The 19,181-nt window shown below is 40.9% G+C and overlaps 1 protein-coding gene across 1 annotated transcript; it reads left to right on the top strand.

Annotated features, from left to right (window-relative positions):
* The first annotated feature begins 643 nt into the window (after positions 1–643).
* On the top strand, positions 644–11,956 carry Kctd18 (potassium channel tetramerization domain containing 18). The gene is made up of 6 exons (XM_051190249.1): positions 644–880; positions 1,403–1,614; positions 3,789–3,982; positions 5,087–5,181; positions 8,298–8,400; positions 10,373–11,956. The coding sequence occupies exons 1-6, from the start codon at positions 694–696 to the stop codon at positions 10,863–10,865; spliced, it is 1,284 nt and encodes a 427-aa protein (XP_051046206.1). The 5' UTR covers positions 644–693; the 3' UTR covers positions 10,866–11,956.
* Positions 11,957–19,181: the final 7,225 nt, after the last annotated feature.

Genomic DNA, 19,181 nt, shown 5'->3' with positions numbered 1-19,181 from the left:
CCAGTTAATAAGTGATATATTGCTCAGTTGTATAATGAACTACAGTTTAAGGATTACAGTTATCGGCAGTTAATGCTCTGTTTCCTTAATCTCCAAAGTTTGTCTCAAGTTCCTCAGTGTATACTTTATGGGAATTTTTGTGTTATCATGTGTAATTTGTCATTTGCTGTATACTTAGTCTGTGCCACATGCATTTTCTGTGTCACCCTAATTACTACTCTAGAGATCTTTGGACCATTGCTGCCTCCATTTTATAGATAAGACAGCAAGAAAATGAAGCGAAGTGATTTACCCAGAACCCAGTGATTGTAATTGGTAAAGCCCTGTGGCTCCCTGTGTTACACACTGATCTCTTTAGTCTAGATGGTTCCTTCAGACTTGTTAAAAAAACATACATCAGTGCCTAAGATCATGAGCATGTCTTGCCTTTGCTGTACATGTGCCTGATTATGCATTATCTTGTATAATTCTTTAGTCATTTTACCCACTGTGCTTTGTAATTCCTGGATATTTATAAATCTTCAGACACAATTTTTCCCAGCTTAGCATATTGCAGATATCTTTCATATCACACAAAATATAATATTAAAATGTGTTTATCTTATACATTTATTTTCAGCAGGGTCAGTGATATTTGTCCTTTGTTTTTACAGAGGTCTGGGACGTTGATTGTTTCAGAGTTTCTGAAAGTTTATGGGAAAACTCCAGGAGTCCAAGGGAACGATGGCAGACCACAGAGCAGAAGACTTGCTAGACATTCTTCGGCTGAATGTGGGTGGCTGCATTTACACAGCCCGGCGAGAATCTCTGTGCCGCTTTAAGGACTCTATGCTGGCATCCATGTTTAGTGGGCGTTTCCCTCTAAAAACAGATGAATCCGGTAAATGTCTGAAGTCTGGAGCATGAATGTGAATCTTCATTCAAGTGGGGATCTATTTTAAATTCCCTTTGATTTTCTTTATTGCGGTGGAACGTATTATATTAGCTTACTCATTACTGAGCTCATTAGGACTGTATGGAGATTCATTAGTACATAGAAAAATTAAGTCGCATTTTCTAAAGTTTGTGGTGCTGCTCCTGTATGTTGACAAAGAAGTGAGATGGTGTAAAGGCCAATCATGACCTGATTATGGGATTACTATGTTTTGAAAGTTGTTACTTTCATGTGACTGGGGCTGACTATATACAAGCTTCTCTTGGTGTTCTTCAAAGGAAGAAAGTATTTCCCCCAGAGAAGCGGCTATAAATGACAGAGCAGCTATGGTAGAGTCAGTGTTGCCATGTGCTTTTGTGTGAGCTAGTGTGCATGGTTGAAAAATGGAGAGTTCAGATTGTGGGGCATTCAGTAGCAGAGAACCGAAAGTGATGACTCTGCACAATTGTCTTGGAACTCTTTTTTTAGGGGCGTGTATTATTGACCGTGATGGACAGCTATTTAAATACATTTTGGATTATCTCCATGGAGAAGTTCAGATCCCCTCGGATGAGCAGACCCGAACCGCCTTGCAGGAAGAAGCCGATTATTTTGGCATCCCTTATCCTTACAGCTTGTCTGACCACTTGGCCAATGAAATGGAGACATATTCTTTAAGGTCAAATATAGAACTTAAAAAGGTCTTGGCATTTTCTCAAGTTTTAAAATCCATATTTATTATGCACAAAGCAGTATGTTATTTTGCATAGTTTGTGATGTCACATATACCAAGCATGAGGCAGTTTATAATAATTTTTGAACATGTTTCTTAAATTATTCTTACTCATATTTAAAGGCCAAAGTTAATTCTAGGGAAAAAAAGCTTCATTATGTTTATGTAAATCTCTGAAGATGGAACACTTTTGATTCTTTTTAATAGACCTATTCTTCTGAAATTACTGTTTTTATTTAGAGACAAGGTCTCATTATGTAGCCTTGGCTGGCCTAGAACTGGTTTTGTAGACCAGACTGGCCTTGAACTCACAGAGATCCATCTGCCTCTGCTTCCTGAGTGCTGGGATAAAAGGTACACACCTCTACACTTGGTTTCTGAAGTGCTTTTCAAATTAGAGAAATGCTTTCATTAATGAGGGTGTGTTAGGTACACACCTCTACACTTGGTTTCTGAAGTGCTTTTCAAATTAGAGAAATGCTTTCATTAATGAGGGTGTGATAGTATTTTATTTACTAAGGTAACTTGTTTTTTAAAAGAATTGTTCTGCTAAATTATTATTTACTCTTACTTGACTTAGTGAGTGTAGCAGTTTGTTAAGTTAAGAGACATGCTGCGTTCACTTTGAGGTCAGCAAATCTTTTTTAAAGACATTTTTATTTTATATCACATTTTAAAGATCTTTACATGACTTGAAAACACTTTGTTATATATGTCCTATTAATGGGTATTTTATTTGTTGCTATTTAGCACATAAGAAAATTATTTCTGTCTTCAGTTGTTGATCCTGAAAATTGATATGAACTGATTTGAGCTTTAGATTTTGATATCAGTCCAAGAAGCAAACTGATGGATGGTTGGTTATTAGGAGTGCAGCACAAAATCCCCTTGAGGCATTTGCATGGGTTTATGGATTCTGCTATTGATGTTTCATACATTTAATTGCCAAGTGATAGTCTTGATAATGCTACTTACCTAACTGCAGAATAAGGCTAAAAAAGCCTTTCTGGAAGATTAGAGAGGGTTAGCATCATCTTCTGAACCCCAGCATTTATTCCAAAAGCAAAAACCCATTTATTTCAAATGTTGTGGCATGCATGGCATTGTAAAGGGGCTCCATGGAGCACTAAAAAAAAAAAAAGAGGAAATCCAGTTCTTGAGTTCTTGTCCTAGAACAGTTTCTACTGTAATTTGGAATTCTTATAGGTGCACATATAATGTTACAGATTAACAGAGAAGTTATTTAGCAGGATTAAATGAAAGTGCAAGCCTGTGAGAATCCTGGCTTCATGGTTGAGGAGGTAAGCAGTAGATGAGTAGGTGTGGTCTTCATGTCATCTGCTCTCCCAGACACAGCAAACAAAGATGCATATCCTGAATGTGTTTAGATCACAGTGCCATTTCTTCTAGCGGGGCTGCTGCCACAGTGCTGGGAGGATTCCCTTGCTCTGTGCTCCTTGTGCTGCCATGGCCAGACTTACTACGTGGTATGCTGAGAGCTCAGCTGTGCCTGTCTGCTGCATATGCTGTGAACTTGGAGTATTTGGCCTATCTCCTTCACTGCAGGACGACTTAAAGGTGCTCTGCAGATAGCGGGTGCTTACTCTGCAAGTCAATGAGTGAATGACCTAAGTGTGTAAACGCTAGGTGACCTCACTGAAGCTACCTTGTAGTGTAGAAGAACAAGTTCATTTGATTAGTCCACAGTTGGAATGTGGAGTTAAAAATAAGGACCTGCTGTGGGGCCAGCTAATAGGAAGGAAAATGGAGGTTAAGTGATGCGTTTGGGAAAACATTCTAATGAGGGAAGGAAAGATCTAACTTTTAGTTATTATATGAAGACTGTAAAGTTAAAAGTGATGATGACAAGCCAGAAGAAGAGATGAAAGAGAAATTCTGTTTGGAAAAGTATTTTCTCTAAATGAAGAGTCGTTGAGCTTTTTGTTGTTGTTACAATGAAAAAAAAAAAAATCTCCCTCCAATTAATTCATTACAATTATGTTTATAGACTAAGTTAAAATTTATGATCTTTTTATTACTCTTTATGACCAGCTCAAATTTTAGCTTTACATGAAAGTACTATAGGACATTTATCTTTTGTTCCATAATTAAATCTAGTTTATATATATGTATTTGCTTTAGGCTTTAACAGACTTCTGTGACTCATATGGTTTGGTTTGCAATAAACCAACAGTTTGGGTCCTCCACTACCTGAACACATCTGGTGCAAGCTGTGAGAGTAGAATTATTGGTGTCTATGCTACAAAAGCTGATGGGACAGATGCCATTGACAAGCAGCTGGGGGGAAGGATTCACAGCAAAAGTATCTTCAAAAGGTATGTTCAGATTTAAATGTGGAAAAGAACAATGTGAAGTCTTGGCATCTTTTAACCATTTTAAGAATTGTTATTGTATGAAATACCATGCTTGATGACAAGAAGCTGTGGGCTTGGCTCAGTACACAGAGCCCTCAGAGCTGCAGGGTGGCTGTTTCTGGAGTAGATGAGCATTATACCCTTTGCACAGAGACTTCAGCCCCAGGCCTTTTGCAGGATCAGGTACAGTGGTTCTCAGTGCACTGAGCCTCAAGTCCCATGTAGGCCTTTATAGAGGGAAGAGGAAGAAAAGTCACGTGCCCAATATCTCCTCTAACCACAGTGTGGGGCAAAAAGCTCGCGAAGGGTCACCAGGCCCACTGCGTGACCCAGAGCCAGACTGTGTCATACGCCTGCCCCTTTCAGGGTTAGGCTTCTATGACTTGGACATGTTGAATTCTTTACAAGTTGTCATCTAATTATGTCCCTGTAATATTATTTGTATTGGTAAAGTCACTTAACATATTTTCTATCTTCTCTATATTCCGTAGGTGAGTAAAGTGGATCACATATCCGTAGCCACATAAGCTTGCTTTTAGGTGACAGGAAATACTGTCATTTCTGAATGCTTCCAGGCAATAGTATTTCTGCATAAGACACCTGAGCACCTGTTTGATGCAAGAAAAATGGCATTAAAGGTGTATCTATTCTAATTAGAGGTAGCTGGGTTTTTTTTTTTTTGTTGTTGTTGTTGTTTTGTTTTTTGTTTTTTGCTGTTTTTTGTTGTTGTTGTTGTTGTTGCTGTTGTTTTTGAGACAAAGTCTCACTATATACCTTGGGTGGCCTGGAATGCAGGGATCCGCCTGCCTCATTTGCCTCCTAAGTGCTGGGATTAAAGGCTTGAGCCACTATGCCCAGATTTTCATGTTGTGGAATTGACAAATAACTGCCATGAAAAGGAGATCAAATTTATATTGGACTATGATGTGGTTTATGAGTGCACACCTAAGCTTAGATATTTTTTAAACTTGATTATCAATTATTTATTGAACATACATTAGCTGGATATAAATAGACACATTCATAAATAGTAGATTTTCATTACATTTTTTGCAATATTTCTAGAGAGGCAGGAAATAATGTTCAGTACATTTGGAGCTATTACTCAGTGGCCGAGTTGAAGAAAATGATGGATGCCTTTGATGCCTGGGAAGGAAAAGGTACAGTGCAGTTCTTTTGTTTCATGGACACCGGTGTGCTCTCTCTCTCTCTCTCTCTCTCTCTCTCTCTCTCTCTCTCTCTCTCTCCCTCTTCCCCCCCTTCCCAAGACAAGGTCTTCCACTGTAGCTCAGGCTGGCCTGGAGTAAACCTTACAGCTTAGTGCAGCTGGCCTGGGGCTTGGGGATATCCTCCTTCTCTGCCTCTCAAGTGCTGGGATTATAGATTTTTGTCACCATGCAATCAATCCCAAACACAAAGTGAGAGTAAATGCTGCAGTCTTGCTTTTTCTACATCCCTTGTCCTTCCATTCCTCTTGCTCCACCCACCCCCTCTCTCATTTATTTATTTATTTATTGATTGATTTTTTTTTTTTTTTGAGATAGGGTTTTCTGTATTGTTTTGGATCCTGTTCTGGAACTAGCTTTGTAGACCAGGCTGGCCTGGAACTCACAGAGATGCCTCTGCCTCTGCCTCCCAAGTGCTGGCATTAAAGGCCTGTACCACCCCCCAGCTCACCCCCTCTCTTTGTAGGACTACACTTTTTATTGTGTCAGATGTCTGTCACTATAAGGTGATATTGAGGCAGTTTGCTTTAAAGTCTTTTTCCCCATGCATAAATTGCTAGATGTTATTATCTACTTATAATTCAGTGACTTCAAGTATGGTTCGCTTAGTTGTGCTTACTTAATTAAATAAGAGTTTATTTAGACCTGTGGTGTAGCTGGCAGCACTCTAAGAAATATGCTGCTAATCTGAGCATAAGATGTAAGCAAGGTGGCTGGAGACGTGGCTTGGCAGGTAAAGGTGCTTTTTACCAAGCCAGATGACCCAAGTAAAATTCCTAGAAGCCACATGGTGGAAGGAGAGAACTAACCCTTGTAACTTATTCTCTGACCCCTGGTGTAGACTGTGCCATGTCCATGTACACAAAATAAATGTTTAAGAAAAGAGAGAACAAATGAACAAAGACTGGAATTGGTTGGACATGTGGCTCACTCCTGTATGCTCAGCACTAAGGAGGCTGAGGCAGGAGGCTCACTGAGTTCAAGGCTAGCCTGGACTATATAGTGAGTTTTAGAACAACCTAGTTTAGATAGCTAGACTATGTTTGAAAACAAATGGAAGTATTGGGGTGAAAATATACTAACAGATTCCTGGGTTTGGGATTAAGAGTGGTTTTGATTTTCTGTTTTGGGGCTTGGTTCAGGGGATCAAACCCAAGGGCTTCATGTTCACAACAAGCACTCTATCAACCCACCTATGTCCCCACCCTTGATTTTCATGTGTCTACTTTTCTAGATTTTCCAGGTTATGTACAACGAATGTGAATCACTTATAAGTAGGAAAGAGAGGATTATAGTTGAGTTTGGTAACTCCAGCCTGTCATCCCAGCACGGGGAGGCAAAGGCAGGAGACTTGCCAGCTGAGGCCAGCAGTCTCAGAACACCAGCTTTAAAGTAAGCCGCTTAAACTAGTCATAGTGACACATCCACAAAAGAGAACACTACTCAGCAGTAATCTACAGGCACACACCATGTTTATATAGCAGTGTGGATAAATCTTGATATAGTACATTAGAGAAACGAGACACAAATGTGGCTAATCTGGGACTCATTTATATGACATTCGGGAGAAGACAAAGCTAGCACTAGAATTCTGGGAAGCTCTGACTTGGAAGTGGTATGAGGAAACTTTTAGTCATCACACATAAATGACTTACATTTGTTCAGTAAATTTTATTTTATGTAAATTTTGTGACTTGAAAAGTCAGGCAAACTTAATGGACCAGGTTTAGGAATACTTTTGTAGCAGAATATATAAGTTTGAGAATAGTAGTCAAATAGTTTCAGTGTTGGCCTTAATGAGGGTCATTGAGTTCTTCAGTATTAGACATATCTGTTACATGTAAAATTTTATATGCCCAGCTTACTAAGAACTTTAACAATTAAAGAAGACACTGATCTCATTCTGGGGATCTGAGAGTATTACTGTAAAAAATATTGAAGATTATTCTTTAAGTATTTTTTTGTGTATTTAATTTTTATGTTTTTGATTGAAGTGAAGTCACATGATGTAGAATGAACGGGTTTAAAATGTATACGTATCCTGTATACGTATCCTGTATATGTATCCATGGCATTTGCTGCATGTAACATTTCATCAACATTTTCATCATCTCGGAAGGAACCCTCCATGGGCCCCTCTCCACATTCTCTTGCAGCCCCTCCCAACCCCAGTCCTTTTCTGTCAAAGTGGATTTACTTGTCCTGGATATTGCATATAAGTGGGATCATAAAATATGTGACCCTTGACATTGGACTTCTTTTACTTAGAGGCTCATAAGGATACATTTAAACTTTGACTCAGAAGCGTATCAGGTTATTCTTGTTATAAGGTTTGTTTCCTTTTTTATTTGTGTGTGTTCCCACATGTGTGCGAGTACCTGCAGAGGCCAGAAAGGGTCATCCGATTCCCCTGAAGCTAGAGTTCCAGGCATTTGTGAGCCCCTTGACATGGGTGCTGTGAACTTGCTACAGTCCCCTTCAAGAGCAGCAAGTGCTGTTTACTACTGAGCCATGTCTGGTAACCAGTGAGGCAGACACAGCAGTAGTGTACCCACCACTGCACACATCCTTTACCCCTTTAACCAACACTGCAACTGTCTGTAAAGCCCCGAGGGTTTTCAGAGTGCTTAACCTGTGCTAAGCATTTCATGTCTATTAACTTACACAGTGATCACGGCAGCCATGTGGGGCACATACTGTGATAATTAGGATGAGGAAATACCTTTCCCAAGGCCACAATAGAAAGTGACAGAGTGGGGTTTAGACACTGGGTCAGAGCTCTGTGCCCTTAACCAGCATACACTCAGTCACTTGAGCATACAGTGAGCCACTTTTTAGGCCAGACAACCATAGAGCCCTGGTTTGCAGCCAGCTCTTCTTGGACCCAGATCATGAGTTTTGTCACTCAGCCACTAGTGAGTACTTCCCGTCTGTGTTTTGCACACCTCCATTCATCACCTGAGAGGAACAAGATGCAGACAGCCCTTGAGCCGGTCTTAGATGACACATTGTTTACCCATGGCTCTTTTAATTATCTTTTTATCTTCAAGGTGTAAGCTACTGGCGTGTGCCGCATGAGCTGATAGAGTGTTGGACCCTGGAAGAACGGCCTCTACATGGAACCCTGCGTCACATGGCCCCAATCCGAAAGAGGTTATCCCTGATTCTATTTTGTTTTTAAATCTGTAATAGATAATGTTTTGTCGCCATCATAAAGGGGAAATGAGTAACTCTCCACTTTACTAAGCTTCTTAATCACCTACATGAATATTCTACATTATCAGTGAGCTAATCTCAATAAATAAAAGTTACCCAAACTATGAAAAAGTAGGGGGTTAGACTCTAGTGGGTGTGAGGTATGCTATTGTTAGGAGAAGGTGGCTGTCAGAACAGTGGTGGCAGTGAGAATGCTGTCCTCCCACGGAAGGGAAACCCACGATTTATTGGCAGTAGTAAAGAGTCTCTTTAGGCTTAGTACTTGAAATTCCCTGTGCCTTATTCTGAATCCTTTTTTTTTTTCCTGTTGACATAAATAGCATTTTCATATAGTAATATTTCTTATTAGCATTAATTCACTCCATGGCTGTGTGTTTAGGCATGTCTTAAGTGCATGTAAAATTGTATTTCTTTTTTAACGTCTCAGTTTTATCCATAGCATCAGGTGTTTTGGTTTCTTGATCACTTGTTCTGAATTTGATTCATAACTGGAATTTCAAATCTGCTTTCCTATTTTTGTCCTTTGGATTGTTCAAAGAAATGAGGAGAAGTTGATGCAGTTTTTAGTAATCATTTCTTTTGCAACATTTTTTTTTTTAAAGACACTGATTGTATTGTCATTATTTTGTCATTTGAACCAGCAGCAAATGCTGAGCCTAGAGCAATGACAGTTCCCTCCCTGAAACATTTAGCGATGTTTGGAGCTTTGGGTTGTGCTCCTTAGGAAGGTGGATGGATACTAGTGGCATCTTGTAGGTAGAGGCCGGGGATACTAGCACATATTCTACTGGCAGCTTCCCCATAAAAAGGGATTATTTTACTGAAATGGTGATTGTACCAAGGTGGAGAGACCTTGGTGTAGAGTCCAGTTACACAGACAGGAAACAAAGCAGGCAAGAATGGCTGGTGGTGACCTCCGTCTTTGTCACCGATCTTTTCTCTGGGGTTGTAGGAAGCATCATTTTTGATGTATAGATACGATAATGAAAATGATGTATAATTATGTTGGTAACATTTGAAAGTTGAGTATATTATATTAGCATTCTTTTCTGTGTATGGAAATTGTCATAGAACTAGATTATGATTCTGTCTCCAAGGACAAGTGTTCATGCTATCTTGCAGATGCTTCTAGCCCCCTGTAATACCGTGGAGACTTGCTGTTCCCCATGTGTTGAGAGTCTCAGGACAGGAATCAGGTGGAAAACTGTCAGTTTTAAGGTCAATCTTGACAGTGTTTTCCCTTTTTAGGCTGTTTATGAGTGGTCAGGACTCCTTGAGTAATTTGTTCAATACTTTTCATATTCCCAAATATCTAACTTTAGAATGAACTTGACTGTTCTAGCAGGACCCCAAACGTGTCTCATGGCATGCAGAGTTTAGGGGCTCTCAGGGCAATGGTGACTGGTGAATAAATCATAGCAGTTAAACAGGCGCCTTTCCTGAACCCTCCAGGCCTTTCTGTGTCAGCAGGGATCTTCCAGCTCAAGTTGGAGAGTAGCATTTAAGCATTTATTTGGCTGTGAATCTCCTTTTCTTGTCAGTAAGCTTGTGAATTCTGCAGTTTTGGGAGAAAGCACTGAATATTCTTGATTATTCTGTGGAGCACAGCAGAGCGCTTGGGGACACAGTGATATGTAGTCTAATTCTTACCCAACATTCCAGACCCTCACTGGTTGAATTGTGTATGATTTTAAGATACAGTTTTTAAAGCCATTGAGCCAGTCTCTAGTAAACATGTTACTTTTCGGTTGACCTTGGTGGGGATGTGCAAGGAGGTGAGTTGCTGTCTATAACACTATCTATAAATGTACTGCCGCTTTTTGTTAATCGAATGTGAACTTTGGAGACCTGTTCTTTAGTGGCTCCCCAAAGTGCAAGTGCTGAAATAGGGGTGCTCTTGTGTTTCCAGGCGGCTGCTAACTCTCAGTGAAGAGGACGAAGGTGTGAACTGTAGGGCTGGCCCTAAGCCCGTCAGATTTTTGGGCCCTTCTACAAGCACCCAAATTAAAGTCAAGAACTCAGCTTCTGTGAGAGCATCACCTGTCAATGCTGCCCAGATCTCCTCTCAGGCTACTGCAAACCGGTCTCAAAGAGGCAGCTATGGGAAGGCAGCCCAGTGCTCTGTGGCCACAGGGGCATCTGGGCATGCTCCTGCTTCCCCTCATGCCCAGAATGCTGAGAACCAAGCCACACAGCCACCGCCAGCCAAGGTGCTCCTCTCTGACAAGAAGTCTCCGTCCAACCGAGTGATCAAGCTGAGGAGGACTCCACTGTGTATGGGGCCTTCCCTGCCCACCCCTTCAGCAGGGAGCCAGGCCGGCTCCCCTCAGAAGCCTTCTCTAGAGGTTTCCATCACTTCAGGTGTGCGGACTGAGACCAGGGAGGACCAGCCTGATGGATAAAGTGGACTGGAAACTGCCTGTCTGTCCTGCAGCTTCCAGTGCACTGATTCCGACAAGTGAGCTCTGTTCTTGCCGGCAGAAGGGAGAACCCATGTGGAGGTTTAGGATGATTACAGGAAAAGTGAGTTCTGTGGTGCGGGAGTAGAGCAGGAGGCTTGGTGGTACGGTTATTATTTACTTTGTGTTTTCCTAAGGTTGTCTATATGCAGTTTTTCATTTCAAACTTTATTTAAATGGTTAATTGATATCAAGGTGACCAAGCAGTAATCCCTAGAGACATCTCTTTTTTTGCAGTAATATTAGAGTCACCTGGCCCTTTTGTAATGTTACTCCTGTAGTCCAGGGGTAGGAGTGAGGCCTGGCATAGGTTCCTGTCAGATGAAGGGTGGGGGGGGCAGTTGTGGCCACACTGTATGGTGGCCTGGAGAGTCTCAGAGGGAATGTCAGCATCCACAAGCTGCTCATAGTTGCTTATTCTCCAAAGACAACATGAAAAGGAACAGTGGGAAAGGGAAAGAATATAAGTAAAGACCAGACTTGGACTCTCACTTGATTGGACATTTCTTTCCTAGATTGGCTCCTCACTTAGATCCATTAGCTGATGTGTCTTCACACACCACAGAGGGTGTGTGATGGGCGTGCACGTGCTAAGAGCTGTAGAATGCATTTTGGAATGGTTTTGGAATGGTTCAAATTGGTGTTTTAATTGAATAGTGAAGTTTTGAAGTACTTTCAAAGAGAGAAGTTAAATAAGTTTAACTTTTTTTTTTAACTCAAGTTAATTTGTTCTTAGAAGTGACCATTGAAGAGTCCTTCTGATTATACACTAGGTTTTATGCATACAATTTCCACATAACTTGAATTTCATATTTTTAAACAAAATATTTTGATTAATCCTCTATTTTTTCATGACCATTGAATTGTATGTGCTTACTCTTACATGTTATGTTTGGTAACTGGATCATCCATTTCTACTTTTCATGAGCACTGGGCTTCAGTGTTTTAAAGATGGTTCATTCAGCTGTGTGCTCCTTACTCGGATTCTGGACATGCACTTGCATGAGTGAGACAGGTATATTCGTGGTGTTTCCTTTCAAATAAATAAAGCATTTCCACAAAAATAGGACACTTTCTGTGACTACTTATTTAAACTTGACACCCTACAATAGTTTGAGAGCTTACTAATTTGTAGTAGGGTTTCTATTCTTGTTTCCAAAATTACTTTCTTGTCTTGCTACTCCATGAAATGATAAAACCAACTTTGAATAAATATCTCTTGGTACCTTTCTAAGAAGGTAGTTTAGCTGAGTATAAAGGTTTTTTTATTGAAGTTCCATAATGACATCCTGGAGTATATAAACTATTTAGTCACCTTTAAAATCAATGCTATTTTAGAGAACTCAAGACAACTTGAAAATTAAAAATGAGTGAATTCTTGAGACTTCCAATTTGGACATTACACTTATTCCTTGATCTAGGATGTTCTGCATTGCTAATTCATGTACAAGAAAAATTTACTGATGCACATAAAATGAGTTTTGTACCTCATGGCCTAGAAAGGAAATGTTTGAAGATGCATCATGGATAATTCAGTCAACAGCCTTCTTTTATGACAACAAATAATTTAGAGGAAATCACTGCATACAACACATTTAGTCTTTGTAAAAATACATTTGGGCCATGCGCTGAATAATTCATTAGACAGACAGGAGAGATTGGCACAGTAGGTAGGTTCTTGCCACCACCAAGCCTGCTAACCTCTCATTAACCCACATGGTAGAAGGAGAGAACCAACTCCCACAGGTTGTTCTTTGACCTCTACACAGGCCATGGTGTGGGTGTCATTCCCCCACTCTCCACTATTTGAAAAGTAAATAAATGTAGTGAAAGAAAGCCTTTGGAGCTGACCCTGGGTGGCAGGGTAGGGTGGGGTAGATACTCTTTCATGAATCTGAGCAGTTAAAGGCCAAGTTCAGAATGCTCCACTATCAGAGTATTACTTGAGTGCAGTTCCTTGGATGTTGCCTTTGCCTTTGGTGGAGGGGGGGGTGGTTAAAAACATTTTATTTATTTCTTTGTCTTTCAAACACTCTTTATTTGAGACTCCAACAAGACTAGGTAATTTGCCAGAAATTAGTGCATTTCCTGGATAGGAAGAAGGAAAAAATTGAAATGGAAAAAAAATGTATAAATAGTTTGAAAAGTTTCCTGTGTCTGGGTCAGGAGACAGCAGTTTACAGTAGTTAGATATGTGGGCATTATTCATCTGAAGAAAAAGTGCACATCCAGTAATCTTTGTTGAAAACTGGTTTGTCTTGGTCAAATCTGGTTAGTTGTGAAACAGAGAGCTAAAGACTGACCTACTAATAGATTTATTTTGGTTGTGTTGCCATATAGTCTAGATAACAAAGTATTTCCATGTGTTTTGTTTATGGCTTTTTAGTTTTAGAACATCATCATCAGGTAGTATTTTCTAGTTCTTAAAGATCAAGAAAATAAGATTGAGAAAAGTTAATACTGTACCATAATGATCACGTCCAATCATCCCAGCCCCGTAGTCTATCTGCCCAGTGATGACAAGTTAGAGGGAAGAAATAGGTGTAAAGCTTAAGAATTTGCTTAATACCGGGGAAGTTCTTTTTAGTAGGACTATACTGAAGCATTGAATTGTGCATTTGTCTCTCATGAGACCCACTTGGTCTCTTATGTAGTTGTAGGTGTGTGGTACACAGGAGGGGTACAGGTACCTCCTGTCCTAAGTCCATGAAGCATCATCAGTATTTGAGTTTATAAGTCCTTACCAAAGAAAGCCAATACTTGTGGTGGAAACTGACTTGTAAATCCTTAGTATTGTGTTCATGAAGCTTGAGTAGGTAACAACTAAGCACATACACTACACCACCCAATTCACTGGAAAAATAATCTAACAACACAGAAATGCCACCAGTGGAAGTTTTAGGGGTCTATATTCCTAGAGACTGCCTGCAGCCCTCCAGGGCAGTTGGGGGGCTCCACATCCTAGCCCCCTCCTAACCCTGGTCCTCTGCCACAGTGAATAGAACCCCTATCATGCTGCCAGGCTAGGCCATGATACAACAGTCATTGGTGACCAGAGGCAACCTGAAACTTTCTATTCCACTTCTGCCATTTGCCAACCATGTGACATGGTTGAGCCTCCATTTCCTCATCTGTGAAAGGAGTTGGGGGAGTAGTTGTTGGTTGTGTGCACACCTCTCGTGGGGACACTGGGAACATGAAACCAAATTGGACCCTGGGAAGGCGCTTTAGTTGAGGGAGAGTGGCATTGCCCCAATCTGATGAGAAGCCATCAGTCCTCTGAGGGCGTTTGCGGTTACGTATTGTGACACCGACATGGAGAACCAGCAGGTTCCAGCTTGTCTCTGAGCTTCTCCATGACACCTCCAGCTCCTCCTCCTGATTCCTGAAGCCACAGCCCACAACAGCCCCAAGCTCACCTTCAGATTCTGTGTGGCATTTGCGTGTAGTCCGAACTTGCATAGGTCGCAGACCCTCCAACGTGTTCTCATGCCTTCTCACGACAAGCTAGCCCACAATATAGCAGTGGGATGTTTAGAGAAATGTTTGTTGAGTGCATAGGTGAGACTGAAGTCAGCTAGGGGTCATTGAAGGAGCTTCAAAGACCAGAGTCTAGGGCTCTGCCAACAAGCAGTTATGGCACACTGAAACCTGCTCATATGTTGCTCAGTCTTTTGTACACTTTAAACAACTCATGAAAGTACTTTAAGCAGTAATGTAAGGCTGAAGTGTATCTCAGTGGTTCAGTACACATCTACTATCCTCAAGGCCCCATGTTCAAATCCCAGCACTTCCCCTGATAAAGAAAAGCCTTTAGTCCCTGACACTGTGCACACTGCTCAGAGCCATACGTCCCTCTCCTAGAGTACTTACCTGAACATTGCAGCTGCTGTATCCATTCGGTATGGTTGGGCTCATCATGGACTGAGATGAACACAGCTAAGGCTTTGACTCTCGAACCTTGTCACAGGATGGATAAAGGAAAAGGTCACGAAGGAACCTTATTATTCATGAAACAGAAAACAAGGCCACCGAAGAGGCCAGCAGGAGGCTTTGGGAGAGCAGACTATTGGGTTGAACCAAAATGAATTTGCCTACTTCCTACCTTTTTGACTGGGAAAACACTAATGTTCTGCAGTTCATCCCAAATGTGGCTTAGCTGCTTTGGCCTGGGTTGGGGGCAGAGGTCAAAGGTCACAGAAGAGGGGAGTCTCAGGAAATCAGTTCCTAGTCCTGCCTTACCCTGCGTTACCCCTGCACACTCCCAATTCATGGTATTCCACCCTCCTACCCTCACCCCTGCCACAGTTCCTGCAAGACAACCTTGCATTTCTAAGGCCTTTTGTTGAGTGGAGCTTAGGTTAGTGGGCTACGCGGTGGCTCTAGTATTTAACTGTCCTTCAGTGTCTGGAGACTCTAAAAACAATAGTGTTATACAGGCAGAAAATTAGATGTGATGTCTTGATGGTAACAGGTGTAAGGAAACACTGTCCCCTCAAATTGACAGAGGCCACAGCTTCTACAAACTGTCCAGAGCTCAAGGCCTGCCTGAAACATGGCTGTTGGCCACCTGTGTGATAAGTGTGATAAGTGTGTAGGGTAGCCTCACACATTCCCCATCATGAGCCTTGGCCACTGACCTCATGTTATGGACAGTAGAGGATAAACATTTCAAATCTGGACTTAGAAATTGGTTCAGTCTTGCTTTTTATCATGTGAAAGCCAGAATATTCCAAAACAAACAAACAAACAAACAAAACAGAACAACACAAAAAAAAAGAACTACCGAGAAGGCTCATTTGTGGGCAAGCCTGACAAGAGGTCTGTCTCCACAGAGCCGTCTGCCCACATGGAAGAATTGCTGTGGGTGTGGTTGTCACCAATGCAGATGTCACCAGCTGCAGTGTCTGATGCTGAGCAGGGTGGGCAGCTGGGACACAGGTCAGCAACACCCACTCCCACCCCCCACAGCCCCATGCACGTCTGGTTAGGAGTTAGTGGCATGCAGCTTAGAGGGAGATACCGTAAGATACTGACCCCCCCCCCACTCCCTTTAAGACAGGGTTTCTCTGTGTATCCCTGGCTGTCTTGGAACTTGCTGTGTAGACCAGGCTGGCCTTGAACTCACAGAGATCCACCTGCCTCTGCCTCCAGAGTGCTGGGATTAAAGGTGTGCATAACCACTGAACATCTGATACCGATTCTTCAGAGAATGAGGCAGGAGGATGGCCATGAGTTTGAGGCCAGCCTGAACTACATAGTACATTCTAGGCCAAAGTGAGCAACAGAGTGAGACACTATCCTAAAAGAACAGAACAGGGGCTTGGGGAGGTGACTTTATGGTTAAGAGCACTGGATGCTCTTACAGAGGACCCGATTTGGTTCCCAGTACCCACTTGTCAGCTCACAACAATCTGTAACTCCAGTTTCAGGGAACCCCATGCTCCCTTCTGACATCTGTGAGAACTGCATACATGTGGCATAGTACATATAACCACACATAGTATAATACATAACAACCACACATGGTGTAGTACATACAACCACAGATGATAAAATATATTCAACTACCCATGGTATTATACATATAACCATGAGGTATATCATACATATAACCACACATGGTATCATACATACAACCACACATGGTATAATACATAAAACACACATGATATAGTACATGCAACCATACATGGTATCATACATATAATCACACATGGTATCATACATACAACCACACATGGCATCATACATATAACAAGGTATACACTAATGTGATGGGAGATGTCATTCTGTAAATATGTTTCTTGTATTGGTTAATGAATAAAGCATTGTTGCCTATAGGAAAGCAAGATAGACAGGACTAGGACACTAGGAGGAAGTAGGGGGGAGATTCAACATAGAGGATGGAGAGAGTAGAACCCTGGGCCCTCTCTCAGGTAAGATGAGACCACATGGAAATAGTTATATTCATAGAAATGGGTTAATATTTAAGGCAGAGCTAGCCAATAAAAAACACTAGTAACTGGCCAACAGCTTTGTATCTAATACAGTTTCTCTGTGTGTTATTTGGGGCTAGTGCGGCTGAGGGACCAGACCAGCAGGAAAACTACTCATAACAAAATGGCACCTTCAATGTGGCTACTAAGAACTTCCACTTAAAACTTAACAAAAGCTTAAGAAAGGACTTTTAAAACAGAATAACAGAGACAAACAATTCTTCTTGGTAGCAGCATTTTTCTCAGTTGGGCTCTGTTTTGCTAGAGACAAGCAGAGACTTGCACAGCTTCTTTAAGGGAGATTTCCTGACTCAGCATAAGTGGCAAAAAGCCACACAGCTTTTAAAGAGCTCTGCTAACAACTGAATGGTGTGTACGAGAGCTGACAATGGCAGTGACCACATCTCCAAGCCGGCAACATGCTGCTGGATGGCAGCATAGACCAAGACAGTGAGCACAGCTCTCAGTTCTGGTGGTAAACTTACAACCCCACTCCCCCACCCCGCCAACATGGACAGACCGTGGCTAAAACAGCTGTGGCCATCTTTTTAGCAATGTTGTTTACCACATAAAAGACTTGTGGCCATAAAAAGATAAAGATTTACAGTAAAGACAGATTCAGATTAAGAAAAACCTCTAAAGGTTTACAGTGTGTTTTAAAATATACGCAGGCTTGGGAGAGAAAGAGAAATAGGAAACAATGGTTTAAAAAAGAATAATAAAAAGAAAGACAGTAGCTGGGTGTGGTGGCACACACCTTTAATTCCAGCACGCAGGAGACAGAGGCAAGCAGATCTCTGTGGTTTCAAAGTAAACCTGGTGTAAGGACTGAATTCCAGAAAAGCCAGAGTTACACAGAGAAACCCTGTCTCAAAAAATGTAAAAATAAAAAAATAGAAATAAAGCCATGTAAAGATGGAAACCACAAAAAGATTCTGGATATTGTATGCTATTGTATTGTCTTTAAATTGTTTCACTGCTGAGGAAATAGAAACAACCATTAAAACAAATGCTGCTGGATTAATTCAAATTATATATTTTAAAAATACTTTGACTTCAAAATTTAAGTCTAAGGGCAGGTTACTTGGGAAAAGGATTTCTATTTTTGTTTCCACAAAAAATGAAAAGCTGTGGATTTCTTCCAGACTAACATGGTTTGATCAAGCAAGATCCCCTGAAGCAGAGTCCCAGGTGATCCACCATTCAAAACAGCTGGGACAAGGCAGCCTTGCAGACACTACAGCCAGGATTTCTGTGTCTTCTTAGGATTCCCAAGACAGCGTCCCCTACCAGCAGGAAGCAGTTTGGAAAGAATGACACCCAAATTCCCAAATATTGTCTATAAATGATTATTTTCATCTAAATGGACTTGGTTATAAATGGTTAATAATCACAACCAATCTCTTTTTAAAGGTAAAAAGGGGATTATGGTATAGATATGAATACTTTGTTTTGGAATGGATTTTCATTTATTGACACAATTTAAGGTCAATTTTGTGATATGTATATTTCTCCTCTTGTTTAGGTGTTGTGTTTATATAGATCATTTAAAAATATAATGTACAATTTAGTACAGATTATAGATAGTTACCTATGATAGTCAAAACTATAGTAAAGTTAGTTATGTTTTCTAGATATATAGAGATATATTTGAGATGGACAAATATTCTTCAAAACTTTCAAAGATCTACAGAATATGGCATTTAAAATGGTTTAGGGTTTTTCTTAACAGCGAGGCACAATTGCTCCTGGCAACACCACCTGTGTCAGAAAGGAAGATGGACATTGAAGAAACAGGTTATGGAGTTTGCTTTCAATATGGCAAGACTAGCCATTTGGACAAGATACTGCTCAGTCTGAACTGTTTGACTTTATGCTATATAAACTGGACATGCAGGACCTACAGAAAAGTGACTGCTGATACAAGATGGGCATTGCTACAGGGTTCCTGCTTCATGGAAGAGTTTGCCAGACTTTCTTCAGGACACAGAGAAAAGTGACTGACAAACTGCCAATAAAGATGGACAGTTTAAAGTTTCCTGCTTTACTGTGGAGTCTGCCAGACAAATTATGAAGATGGAACATTATAGATGAACTTCGGGTGACGGATCAGGTTACAAGATGTCTGTCATTTCTAGAATTTATATATTATCCTTCTGTGGTCTTTGAAGGAGTTGAAGACAGTTATGGTTATAGTTTTCCTTAGTTAGGATTAAATATAAGTTCCATATAGTACTTCAGACTCACAAAGACAGGATAG

The sequence above is a fragment of the Phodopus roborovskii genome, unplaced genomic scaffold (assembly GCF_943737965.1).
Source record: "Phodopus roborovskii unplaced genomic scaffold, PHOROB, whole genome shotgun sequence".
In the NCBI taxonomy this organism is placed as follows: domain Eukaryota; kingdom Metazoa; phylum Chordata; class Mammalia; order Rodentia; family Cricetidae; genus Phodopus; species Phodopus roborovskii.
Note: the sequence above shows the minus strand (reverse complement) of the source record. Positions and strands in the feature narration are given on the sequence as shown.